At 36.0% G+C, this 13893-nt stretch overlaps 1 protein-coding gene across 7 annotated transcripts in view; it reads right to left on the bottom strand.

Annotated features, from left to right (window-relative positions):
- The window catches only part of OSBPL8 (oxysterol binding protein like 8), a 160497-nt gene that overhangs the window by 104508 nt on the left and 42096 nt on the right, over window positions 1-13893 (bottom strand). For 4 of the 7 annotated variants that reach the window (XM_070409680.1, XM_070409682.1, XM_070409683.1 and 1 more), the window contains exon 2: window positions 4028-4136. In XM_070409680.1, coding sequence (XP_070265781.1) covers window positions 4028-4069 — 42 coding nt within the window. In that variant the 5' untranslated portion in view covers window positions 4070-4136. Of the gene's footprint in view, window positions 1-4027; window positions 4137-13893 lie in introns of those variants that run through there. The other 3 variants (XM_070409686.1, XM_070409687.1, XM_070409685.1) reach the window with 3 other exon arrangements.

The raw sequence follows: 13893 nt of genomic DNA, 5'->3' as shown, positions 1-13893 counted from the left end.
GATCCTCCACACCCCTTTCCCCCCCAAGAATAGTCAGTCCACTCCCTTTCTGGTCAGTATTTCTTAACACCATCAAGGTCATCAAAAACAAGTAGACCCCGAGAAACTATCACAGCCAAGGGGCCCTAAGGAAGCATGCTGACTAAATATAATGTACTATCCTAGATGGGATCCTAGGACAGAAAAAGAATATTAGATAACAGCTAAGACAAGCTGAGTCAAGTATGAACCTCAGTTAATATTTCAATATGGAATCATTAATTATATCAAATATAGGCTAATAAGGTAGTAACAGGAAAAACTGGGACAAGGTATATAGCAACTTTGTCTTGAAATAATGTTGATGAGATGCCATAGGAACTTAATTCTTATTTGTATCAATTAGCCTATGGTAAAACTGGTTTTGTTATACATCATTTTGCTTAAAGTCATGGAAGCTATCAATGATGTTAAGTGAGAATTTACTAAAACTATTCTAAAAAATTAAGTTTATTATATAAAGAAAAAAACACTGCCTAGAAAAAAAATTAAACTAGGAAAATCTGAAAACAAGAATACACAAGCACACATCCATTATTCAGCACAGCAATGACATCATCATGTCTCATACAGCTCTGAAAAAGTGCACTCTACACTCATGAGAGAATGAGAAAAAAGTCAGTTAACAGCAAATACCATCGTATTACTACAAAAATAATTTGGGCCTCATGGATTCTAAGAAAGGGTCTGAAGGAGTTCCATAATCCTGGGAACAGAATTTGAGACCATCTCCAAGCATAATGGAAACAGAAAAAAATTCTAGCTTGCAATTCTGCTGATGTACTGTGTCAATGGTTATTTCTTTTACTTTTTAAAAAACTAACTCTTTCTCCAACCCAATTCCCCAAATGTATTAAAGAGTCCCATCATATTTTTTAGATTACTCAAGCCTCTAAGAAGAATAAGAATACCTCTAACAAGTCGAAAAAAATGAAGATAAAAGAGAGAATTAAGTACTCATACAATAGGAAATATTGAGCAATATTTTCCCACTTGGTTAGTTTAAACATTACAAATATTTAAATACTACTAACTTGTAACTTTCAGATGTTAATATAGCATAAATCATCCCTACCAAATTGTTTTATCATTTTATTAAATGTCTCCCTTTAGAAGGTTAAATGTAAAATGATGGAAAGACAAAATACCTAACCTAATGTAGGCTGGTTGGTTTGCTTGCTTTAAGGTAGAGGCTAGTCAGTCATTCTCTCCAGCTCCCATTTTTCTAAGCCAGTTATAATATTCATTTATATCCCTCTTGAATGAACAGATCTAGGCAATGGTCATCAATAGCTGCTATTATCACAAGAAGAGAGACAGACTAATTATGTCTCCTGATGATAATACACACACCATCAATGAAGTATTATTGTAAAAAATAAAAGCGAACCTGAATCTGAGCAAGTGTCTAATCTGAATGACCAATTTGCAATAAAGTTAACTGACTGAAGAACACATTAAACAATCACCATGGGAAAAATCCAGATTGTGGGAAACTCTACAGGACAGACTACTTCATTTCCTCAATATATTGAAAGGAAAAATTAAAAACGAATAGGAGGCCCAGCTGGAGTGGCTCAGTGGTTGAGTGTGGACTTATGAACCAGGAGATCATGGTTCATTTCCCCATCAGGGCACATGCCGGGGTTGCGGGCTTGACCCCTAGTGGGGGAGCATGCAGGAGGCAGCCGATCAATGATTCTCTCTCATCATTGATGTTTCTATCTCTCCCTCTCCCTTCCTCTCTGAAATCAATAAAAATACATATTTTTTAAAAATTATTTATATAATCAATTTCAATACAACAAAAAATTTTGACCTCTACTATAGCTTATAAAGCAGTTTCCTCTGGTAAGAGAAATATATAAAATATTCAAACATTTAATGACTTTCCTTAAGTTAAGGAACATATTCAATTTTTTTTAATCTAAAAGGATATTTCAGTTTAGTCTACCTCAATTTATTAATAGAAAGTTGACTCCTATACTTTTATTTCTAAAGTGATATAAATTCTGGACCTTTACAAAATGTTTTAAGACATATTAAATGTACATTGTGTTCTGAAGTATATTTAGTACCACATATAAAGAGGTTCAATCCATATTTTTCAATATTTACCACCTAAGACTAACAACACTAAAACAAAAATTGAACTATCGGCAACTAGAATAATGAATACATTTTTAAAAACTAGAAATATTGCCCGGCATGGCTCAATGGTTGAGCATCGACCCATGAACCAAGAGGTCATTGGTTCGATTCCCTGAAGAAACTTAAAGAACAAATATAAAAAATTGCTCTCATTGCTTTTTAAATAGCTTGCTCCAACCTCTCAACAGCAACAGAATTTAGCATAAAAATGGTTAAAACTTCATTAATACACTACAGGTATTCAGCTATAGAATTTAATACTACCTACTTAGATACATATTTTAACAGGTAACAATAAATTTAAAGCAATTCTATTCAGAAAGACAGATATGTAGTGAATACCCTAGTGGCAAAGTAAAGTATTCAGAGACAGATAGTTCCACCGCTTAAGCTATGAGTTCTTAGGGAGATAATAAACTTCCCTGATCTATTTGCCTACCTACAAAAGTGAGGACAAATATCTACCTTTAACGGCTGTTATGAGGATAGTCTGACAAAGTACAGACTTAGAAAATAGCTACTGTTGCTATTTCTAGCATTTTTATTAACACTAAAAGATTTAAAATACTTCAACTAAAATGACTTATGAAAGACCATTAGCTTTAAATAAGATGCTGCTTATGGAAAAGTATACACCATATTTTAAGACAGGACCCTTAATTTTAACTTTGTTTCTGAAATTATAGTGAAAATAAAATAACTTACCATCAGTTTTCCATTTATAAGCATCATGACAATTACCTTCACAAATCAAGCTTTTTCCATGTCCATTTTATTCTCTATTAACAAGTCATCATTTTAAAGTTTAACTATTTTTGACCACTTAAGAAAGTAAACAAGTTTGAAGTAGAAATTCAAGAAAGGTTGGGACCAAATTAATACAGGTAAGCAAAATTGCATTTTGCTGTCAATCATTAGACTGTCCTACATTTGAGCCTGAACAGAGGACATTCACCAAGTTAAAATTTACAAGCCTCTCAATATACTAGTGACTCTCAACTCCATAGCAATGTGAAAGATAGACAATTTGACCTTCACATTATTCCAACAATACAAATTTGTCAAAGAATCTTCCACCTAACAAATCAGCTCCCAAACTGACAGTTTATATAGTTACCACCCTTACTTTAGGTAATAGAAACATTCCTAATAAAGAGTGTATAAATCAGTATTTAATGGGATCTGTCAAAATGCTGCAGGAGAATTGAAAATGAAATTATCATGGGACAACATTTTTTTTGTACAATGACAAATCATCATTTAATATACCCTCCTGGTGGATTTTATTTTTCACTTATTGGTAAGGTATACTTAACCACTATTCCTACTAATTTTATTTCAGAATACAATTCAATCACAATCACAAGGCAGCAATGTTTATTAAATCTTCAGACTTTTATAGAAAGAATATACGTGGCAGCTACTCTTAATTCTTAATTATTTTAACTGTTTTACTCCCTCTGCCTGCTCATAAGTTCACATGATGTGAGATTTGGAGGCATTTAATTTCCTCAACGTAGTATAATTCTCTTGACTTCCCTAAGGCAGAAAGTTTTGAGGAAAACATAAACACAAACTATGACATCAGTATATCTTACACTATACCACTAGAAAGGAGAAAAAGGGAGGAGATGGGGCAAAAAAAAATCAGAAAACTGACTAGGTTGTGCTCCAAAAGAATTTAAACTATCTGTAACTTTCATATCAACAGAGGAGTTAAAGTATTGTTTTTTAAAGCTTGTTTGAAATACATTTTTAAAATAAAATCATAACTTAAATCAAACACTTCATAGCTGTAGATGATAGTACCTTATTATGCTATATTTGAACCACTCACCGAAATTCGGTCAGGTTCTCCATCTGCCAAACCTGCCTCCATAGTGAAAGAAGATAGGTTTATGCTTCTCTTTCCACTAAGGTTTATTCATCCCGTGAATCTGGAAATTCTAGAAAAAGAAAATAATATGTATTAGGAGTAATAAAAATGTGACAAGTGGAAAATTAAATATGTTAAATAACATTAAATATGTTAGAAGGGAGAAATCATTTTAAGTGAGGTTACTGAGAAATTCAATAATGGAAAAAAAAAACACCCACCCAGATTTTGACATAGCTTGAAAAATGGTAAAGGTTCAGAGAAAAATGTTAGAAGAACATATTCCAAGTGAGGAGAAATAGCAAGAACAGGGTTAAAGACATGAGACTGTTCAAAATTTGAAAAGATATTTAAATCTTCTTTTAATTAATGAAATAATATTAGATATTAGTTTTTTCGTTATTACACTAGCAAAAACTAAAGAATGTGCTAATATCCAACATTGGTGAACATGTAGGAAAACAGGTATTCTCATATATTTTTGTGATAAGAATATACATCATAACTTTTTTTTTAAGGACAACTTAAAATACAAATGATTCCATCCAACAATTTCAAAGCTAGGGATTATTTCACATATATACTTCTACAAATGCATAAAGATATATAAATAAACACATCCAACAAAGTAATAGATATGATGAAAAAACTGGAAACAATGTCCATCAGCGGAGTTTGCTTAAACTAGATTACAGACATAAAATGAAATATCATACATTTTAAAAAATGATATAGCTCTAGACATACTAAACTGTAAAGAAGACCATGACACATGAGGTGGAAAAGCAAATGATAGAACGTAAAATACTTCTGTGTGTTTCTATATTTTTAAATTTTTATAATGAACTTGTATTACTTTTGTACTTATTTTTATTTTGAAAGTCTTAGAAAGAGTATCTTCACCACAGGTCTTTTTCTTTTGTACGTTTAAACTAACAAAAACTCCAAGCAGATCTCCTATAGTAACTACATGTATTCAGAAGTCTCTAATAACCTCTCTAATAATTCTTCCTTAAAACAGCTAACATAACAAAACTCAACAAATCAGTAGACTTCTTATCATTTCTTGGAGTTCCGAAAACACTTCTTTTTTTCTGCAAGTATAAAAGGTCTGTACTGACATATAAATGCTGGGGAAAATATATTTCTTTAAAATATATTTTTATTGATTTCAGAGAGAGGAGCGGAGAGGGAGAGACAGGAACATCAATGATGAGAGAGAATCATCAACCAGCTGCCTCCTGCATGCCACCTACTGGAGATCAAGCCTGCAATCCGATATGTGCCCTGACAGGGAATGGAACCACGATCTCCTGGATCATGGGTCAATGCTCAACCACTGAGCACACTGCCAGGCTGAAAATACTTTTTAATTGGGCTTTAAGGGATATCATTTGGTTTCTTCGATATAACCAATATATGCCCAAGCCATGCTGACTTTTAACTTATGAATCTTACATACACTTCCTCACTCTATGTATTTCAATGCATTGTAATTATTTGTTCTCATGATCCAATTCTCTTCAAGGACAGAGACAGTGTTTAATGATCTGACTATCCAGCACTAGTTCATGGTAGACATTTAATAAACACTTGTTGCACTGAATTAATTCTGTCAACTCAGTTAGCTATATGAATAAATAAAATAATCCAAAATAGCAGATGACACAAAAATTATATAGCTATTGCTATAATCCAAGCAATGGCAGTTTGTACCAGAATAGTAGCAGGGGATGTGGAGAATAGTGTCAAATTCTTTAAATACCTTGAATATAAGTCAGAAAACATTTGTCAATGAACCAGATGTAGGTGTGAATTTTAAAAGAGTTGGGAGAGCAGAAACTTAAAGGGTTTGGGCCCTGAACAAATAGAAGAAAGAAATTGCCATTAATAGATATGGAGTACTTTGTGGGAAGAGTTGGAGAGAGAAAGGGATGAATATCAGGATCTCCTTTTGGACATAGACACTTCGAGATATCAATTAGACATCTGAGTAGAAATATCAAGGAAGCAGTTGGATATGCAGATGGGAGGCTTGAGGAGGAGAAGTCAGGCTAGAAATGTGAACTGGGAGTCAGCATATAGATGAAATTTAAAATCGTGAGACCAAAGGAGATCTTCTGGGAATCTGTGTAGTGAGAACAGAGGAGCAAGTTCAGAACCCAGACATACTTCAGTATTAAAGGATCAATATTTATAGAATGAATGAATGAATCACAATTTTTGGTTTTCAAATTTCAAAATGACTATATATAATTATGTAAAGAGAGAACTGCTTTATATAAAAAGCAAAGAAACACAAACACAAAGTAAAAATGAAATTATAGCATGACTAATTTTAAAAGAGAGCTAGCTGAGAGAGGAAAGAAAAGACCAAATTAAGGACAGGTACCCTAAATTCCTCACCTATGATAAAAGGGAGTGAAGATAGAGAGACACTACTAATATGTCAAGAAACAACTTTTTAGTATTTTCTTTGAAGCCAAAGACTAAAACTAAAAATACGTAACAAGAAATCCTAGAAGGAGAAGGTGGGTGATTGGATGCTTAAAATACAGTATAAGCATGCTAATTTCCCCATCATTCAGAGGTGAAAGTCAAAGATGTTTAAGCGATAATAAATATGAGAATAGAAAAGTCTGTTTTTAAGTTAAAACAGTAATTAAAAACAAACTTAATGGCACTTGGTTCTAGGGAGTTGGCTTGAAGAGAAGAAAGGCAGTCTTTTCTGCCATTTTAATTTTTAAAACACTGAACATTACTTCTATAACCAAAAAGAATGTTAAATACACTTTTTGTAAAAGAGTACAGTGTATCACAATCCTAAAGACTTGTTTTTCCCAATTGCCAAGCTAAAACTAGGCCTGCATCCTAATTTAAACATAATTACTAGTTGAATTCAAAGTTTAAAGATGACTATTCCCTCTTTTGTTTTGTTTTTTTTGTTACCAGTACTCTAGCAATTGTTCAGGAACTGGTGCCCCACTATCTGCACTTAAACTTACAAAGTTTGTAGAGAAAGCAATTTTTATAAAAATTATTCTCTTCTCTATTTTGGACACAGATTGTTATTTCAGTCACAGAAAAAAGGAAGGAGCCTCTACTAAGCAAGGCCAACATGCTTAACCCATGCTGTTTAAACCTAACAACCTTATGTTGCTGTATTGGATAATGGCTGCCTCTATATGATTAGTTTATGGCTTCCTATCTCACAGGATGCCCCAGGAGTTTTTTGTTTGTTTGTTTGTTTTGTTAAATACTGATGTAACAAAAATGCTCAAAAGTAAGAGTATTATCAATGAACACACCGCACTTCTAAACTATAACATCTTATCACTGAAAACTGAATTAAATAATCTTAATCTCACTGCCAACTTTACAAAAAAATTAGATTGCAAATAAGAACTTGGTGAAGCTAGTCGAACTAATTTATACTAAGTCAAATTCTAAAGGAAAGAATAATACAGTGAGAAATTAACTATATAAATATGCCAGTTCCTGAAAAGCAACCTAGCACCAAAATCTTACTCATAAAAATTTTTTCTTTCACAGTGTTTATGAGTAAGATTTTGGTGCTAGCTTGCTTTTCAGGAACTAGCATATTTGTTTTATTAAAGCAGTCTATCTACCCAAATGGCTTTCATCAAAATTATTACAAAACAGTATAGTACACATGCTTCCCAGAGTGTGCTAATATTTAATATTTTGGCACCGATTAATTATGATAAGATTCTCTCCACTCTACAAATAGTAACAACAATGATGATGTTGATAATAATGAAAGACCAGGAGGAAGGCAAAAAGCTGGACACTGATGAGCAAAGGGGAAGTGGGATAGAAATATGCAAGGCACGTTATTCCATGTAGCTATTCAATTTCAGGGCAATGGATGAGAAACATTAATCAGGTAGACAGAAGTAGACTGAACTAATCAACCCAACTATTAGAAGAGGGAAAGGGCACAGTAAATGACCTAAAGATATAAAGGTGAAAAGAGGCAGGGCAGGGGAATCTAGATGACTCCACTTACCTGGATTTCCCTGGAGCATGTGGGTATGAATAAAAAGCATCATGGCAACAAACGACAATGAAAACACAACAATGCAAAATCTATGGGACACACTGAAAGCAGTCTTGAGAGGGAAGTTCATAGCTCTACATGTCTACCTCAAAAAACAAGAAAATCTTTTAATAAATTATCTAACCCTATCACTCAAAGAGTTAGAAAGAGAGCAACAAGAAAAGCCCAGCATAAGCAGAAGGAAGGAAATTAAGATCAGAGTGGAAATAAATAACATAGAAACAAACAAACAAACAAAAATACAAAAGATCAACAAAACCAAGAGCTGGTTCTTTTGAAAGGATAAACAAGACTGATGAACCTCTAGCCAGGCTCACCAAGAAGCAAAGAGAGAGGACCCAAATAAGCAAAATCAGAAATGAAAGAGGATAGATCCAGGAGAAACCAAGATGGTAGCATAGGTAAACACCGGAAATTGCTGCCTCACACAACCACTTCAAAAACACAACTAAAAGACAAAACGGACATCATTCAGAACCACAGGAAGGATGACTGAGTGGAAATTCTATAACTAGAAGGAAAGAGAAAAGCACACTGAGATTCAGAGAAGGTACAGAAGTAAAAGTGCAGAGGTACGGAGGCACACGCATAAAAGGGCTGGAAACTGAGGACACGGTTGTCTTTTTCAATCGAGAGGGAGTCTCAAGCTCCCGACTGCTCTGAACTCCAGTTCTGGGCGAGTCTCTGGGGACACAGACTCATACAGGGAGAAACTGGACTGTCTGGCATCGGGCAGAACTCGAGGGCGGCTTTCTCTCAGAGGTGCTTGCAGCGATTACCCGGACACTGAGATGTGGGGCCTCTTAGGGTAGGACTAAAGAGCAGCTATAGCTGCTTGCTCCACCCTGTTGATCCCCTGAGACCCCACCCCAACCAAGCTGTGCGTAGAGGCTTTTGCATATGAAAGGCCTGGCCCTTTGCAATCTGAAAATTACCTAACAAACTGCAGCTGGGTCAGAGAGACCCAGAACTTTCAAAAGAAGGCCCAAGGCCCCACAGCAGCTTACATTGCTTCACAGCTGGGTCTCATCTGGGCACCTCCAAACCCCAAACAAAGAAGAGGAATCTGCAGATCTCTCCGTACCTCCTACTGGGTAGCCTCAGGCAGAGGCTAAATTAGCACCTCCTTAGAGATCCAAGAGCCAGTGTATCCAGTGGTCAGAGTGGGACCATCCAGATTACAACTCCTCAGATCCATAAGGAACACACTCAGGGGGCAGACTCAGTAAGCACCAAAGCCCCACTGAAGCAAGTCTCACCCCAGAAGGGTGTCTCCAGCACAGAAGTTCTCCCACTATAGACACAGCTGATTCTCACAGCCAATTGGCCTGGAGGTCAATTCCTCTCAGTGATACCTACAAGAATCAAGGCTTAAATACAACAAAACTGTGCACAAAGCCCACAAAGGGGTGCACCAAGAGTGTCCACCTCAGGTAATTGGGGAGGCTGAGCCACTGGGCCCTATAGGACACCTAGCACACAAAGCCACTCTACCAACACAGGGAAGCATAAAAAATGCGGAGACAAAGAAACAGGTCACAAATGACAGAAATGGAGGAAAGCAAACTACTGGATATAGAATTCAAAACCACGGTTATAAGGTTTTTCAAGAATTTTCTAGAAACCCCCGATAAATCTAGTGAGACCCTCAAGGATATGAAAAATGACCAACTAGAAATTAAGCATACACTGACTGAAATAAAGAATATTATACAGAGATCCAACAGCAGACTAGAGGATCGCAAGAATCAAGTCAAAGATCTGAAATACGAAGAAGCAAAAACACCCAACCGGAAAAACAAAAAGAAAAAGAATCCGAAAATATGAAGATAGTGTGAGGAGCCTCTGGGACAACATCAAGCGTACCAACATCGGAATTATGGGGGTGCCAGAAGAAGAGAGAGCAAGATATTGAAAACCTATTTGAAGAAATAATGACAGAAAACTTCCGCTACCCGATGAAAGAAATAGACTTACAAGTCCAGGAAGCGCAGAGAACCCCAAACAAAAGGAATCCAAAGAGGACCACACCAAGACACATCTTAATTAAAGTGCCAAGGGCTAAAGACAAAGAGAGAATCTTAAAAGCAGCAAGAGAAAAACAGTTAGTTACCTACAAGGGAGTACCCATACGACTGTCAGCTGATTTCTCAATAGAAACTACGTAGGCCAAAAGGGAGTGGCAAGAAATATTCAAAGTGATGAATAGCAAGAACCTACAACCAAGATTACTTTACCCAGCAAAGCTATCATTCAGAATTGAAGGTCAGATAAAGAGCTTCACGGATAAGAAAAAGCTAAAGGAGTTCATCACCACCAAACCAGTATTATATGAAATGCTGAAAGGTATCCTTTAAGAAGAGGAAGAAGAAGAAAAAGGTAAAGATACAAATTGTGAACAACAAAAATGCATCTATCAACAAGTGAATCTAAAAATCAAGTGAATAAATAATGTGATGTACAGAATGAACTGGTGATTATAATGAATCAGGGACATAGAAAGGGAATGGACAGACTAGTCTTGAGGGGGAAAGGGGAATGGGAGATGCAGGAAGAGACTGGACAAAAATCGTGCACCTATGGATGAGGACAGTGGGTGGGGAGTGAGGGCGGAGGGTGGGGCGGGAACTGGAAGGAGGGGAGTTATGGGGGGGGGGGAGAGGAACAAATGTAATCTGAACAATAAAGATTTAATTAAAAAAAAAAGATACAAATTATGAACAACAAATACGCATCTATCAACAAGTGAATCTAAAAATCAAGTGAATAAATAATCTGATGAACAGAATAAACTGGTGAATATAATAGAATCAGGGGCACAGAAAGGGAGTGGACTGACACTTCTCAGGGTGAAAGGGGTGTGGGGGTGCAGGAAGAATCTGGAAAAAATCCTACACCTATGGATGAGGACGGGGGCGGGGGGGTGTAAGGGCAGAGGGTGGGGTGGGAACCAGGTGGAGGGGAGCTGGGGTGGGGGGGGGGGGAAGAGGAACAACTGTAATAATCTGAACAATAAAGATTTAATTTAAAAAAAAAGAAATGAAAGAGGTGAAGTAACAACCAATCCCACGAAATACAAAGGATTATGAAAAAATACTATGAAAAACTCTATTCCAACAAAATGGACAACCTAGACAAAACGGACATATTCTTAGAAAAATACAAGCTCCTAAAACTCAATCAAGAAGAATCATAACACCTGAATAGGCCTATAACTGCCAAAGAAATTGAAGCAGTGATCATAAATCTTCCATCACAATAAAGCCCTGGTCCAGATGACTTTACAGGGGAGTTCTACCAAGCATTCAAAGAACTAAAACCTATCTTCCTCAGACTATTCCAAAAAATTCAAGAGGAAGGAACACTTCCAAGCTCTATCTGTGAAGCCAGCATTACCCTAATTCCAAAACCAGATAGAGATACCACAAAAAAAGAGAACTACAGGCCAATATCCTTGATGAATATAGATGCTAAAATCCTCAACAAAATTCTAGCAAATCGAATTCAGCATTACATTAGAAAGATCATACACCATGACCAAGTGGGATTTATTCCGGGGATGCAAGGATGGTATAATATCTGCAAATCAATAAATGTGATACATCACATAAACAAACCGAGAGACAAAAGTCACATAATCATATCAATCGATGCAGAAAAAGCATTTGACAAAATCCAACACCCTTTCTAGATAAAAACTCTCAGCAAAATGGGAATAGAGGGATCATACCTCAACATAATAAAAGCATATATCACAAACCTACAGCAACATCATACTCAATGGGCAAAAACTAAACTCATTTCCCCTAAGAACGGGAACAAGACAGGGATGCCCACTTTCACCACTCCTGTTCGATACAGTACTGGAAGTAGTAGCCATTGCAATTAGACAAGAAGAATGAATAAAAGGCATACAAATTAGAAAAGAAGTAAAACTGTCCTTATTCGCAGGTGACATGATACTATACATAGAAAACCCCAAAGATTCCATCAAAACACTATTAGACGTAATAAATTAATTCGGCAATGTAGCAGGATACAATATTAACACCCAGAAATCTATGGCCTTATTATACACCAGTAATGAACCCACAGAATGAGAAACGAAAAAAACAATCCCATTTACCACTGCACCAAAAAAATTAAAAGATACCTAGAAATAAATTTAGCTAAGGAGGTAAAAAAAGCTGTACTTGGAAAACTACAGGACATTGAATAAAGAGATAGAGAAAGACAAAAACAAATGGAAGAACATACCGTGTTCATGGATTGGTAGAATCAACATCATTAAAATGTTCATACTACCCAAATCAACCTACAGATTCAATGCAAGCCTCATTAAAATACCAACGACATATTTCAAAGATCTAGAACAAACTCTACAATAAAAAAAAGACCCTGAATAGCCATAGCAATCCTGAGGAAGAAGAACAAAGTTGGAGGAATCACAATACCAGATATCAAGCTATATTACCAAGCCACGGTTCTCAAAACTGCCTGGTACTGGCACAAGAACAGACATATAGACCAATGGAACAGAACAGAGAACCCAGAAATAGACCCATTATGCTCAATTAATATTTGACAAAGGAGGCAAGAGCATACATGGAGTCAAGACAGTCTCTTCAATAAATGGTGCTGGGAAATTTGAACACATGCAAAAAAAAATGAAACTAGATCATGAACTGACACCATACACAAAAACAATATCAAAATGGCTAAAGGACTTAAATGTAAGATGGGAAACCATAAAAATCCTACAAGACTCCCAATGGCAGCAAAATTGCAGATATATTCGTAGCATTATCTTTACAGACACAGCTCCTAGGGCAATGGAGACTAAGGAGAAAATAAACAAATGGGACCACATCAAAATAAAAAGCTTCTGCACAGCAAAAGAAACCATCAACAAAACAACAAGAAAGCCCATTGCCTGGGAGAACATATTTGCCAATGATATTTCAGATAAGGGTTTAATCTCCAAAATTTACAGAGAACTCATACAACCTAACAAAAGGAAGATAAACGATCCAATCAAAAAACGGGCAAAGGACTTAAATAGACACTTTTCTATTTAGCACATACAGAAAGAGGACACATAGAAGGTCGAGAGATTTATGGAAAGATGCTCAGTCACTAATCATCCAAGAGATGCAAATGAAAAGGACAATGAGATACCATCTCACGCCTGTCAGAATGGCTATCATCAACAAATCAACAAACAAGTGCTGGCAAGGATGTGGAGAAAAAGGAACCCTTGTGCACTGCCAGTAGGAATGCAGACTGGTGCAGCCACTGTGAAAGACAGTATGGAGTTTCCTCAAAAAGTTAAAAATAGAACTCCCATTTGACCCAGTAATGCCACTTCTAGGACTATATCCCAAGAAACCAGAAACACCAGTCAGAAAGGATATATGCACCCCTATGTTCATAGCAGCACAATTTATAATAGCTAAGATTTGGAAACAACATAAGTGCCCATCAGCAGGTGGATTATAAAATGTGGTACATCTACACAATGGAATACTATACCACTATAAAAAAGAAGGAACTTTTACCATTTGCAATAGCATGTATGGAACTGGACAGCATTATGCTAAGCGAAATAAGCCAGTCAGAGAAAGATAAATATCACATGATCTCACTCATATGTGGGCTATAATGATCAACACAATTTGGTGAACAAGAATAGATCCAGAGACAAATGGCTGGGGAAGGGCAGGGGGTTAGAGAGCAACCAAAGGAC

Source organism: Myotis yumanensis, unplaced genomic scaffold (genome assembly GCF_028538775.1).
Source record: "Myotis yumanensis isolate MYYU_CA2020_CCGP unplaced genomic scaffold, mMyoYum1.0.hap1 SCAF_3, whole genome shotgun sequence".
Classification (NCBI taxonomy): Eukaryota; Metazoa; Chordata; class Mammalia; order Chiroptera; family Vespertilionidae; genus Myotis; species Myotis yumanensis.
The sequence above is the reverse complement of the archived record's forward strand: the minus strand, read 5'-3'. Positions and strand labels throughout refer to the sequence as shown.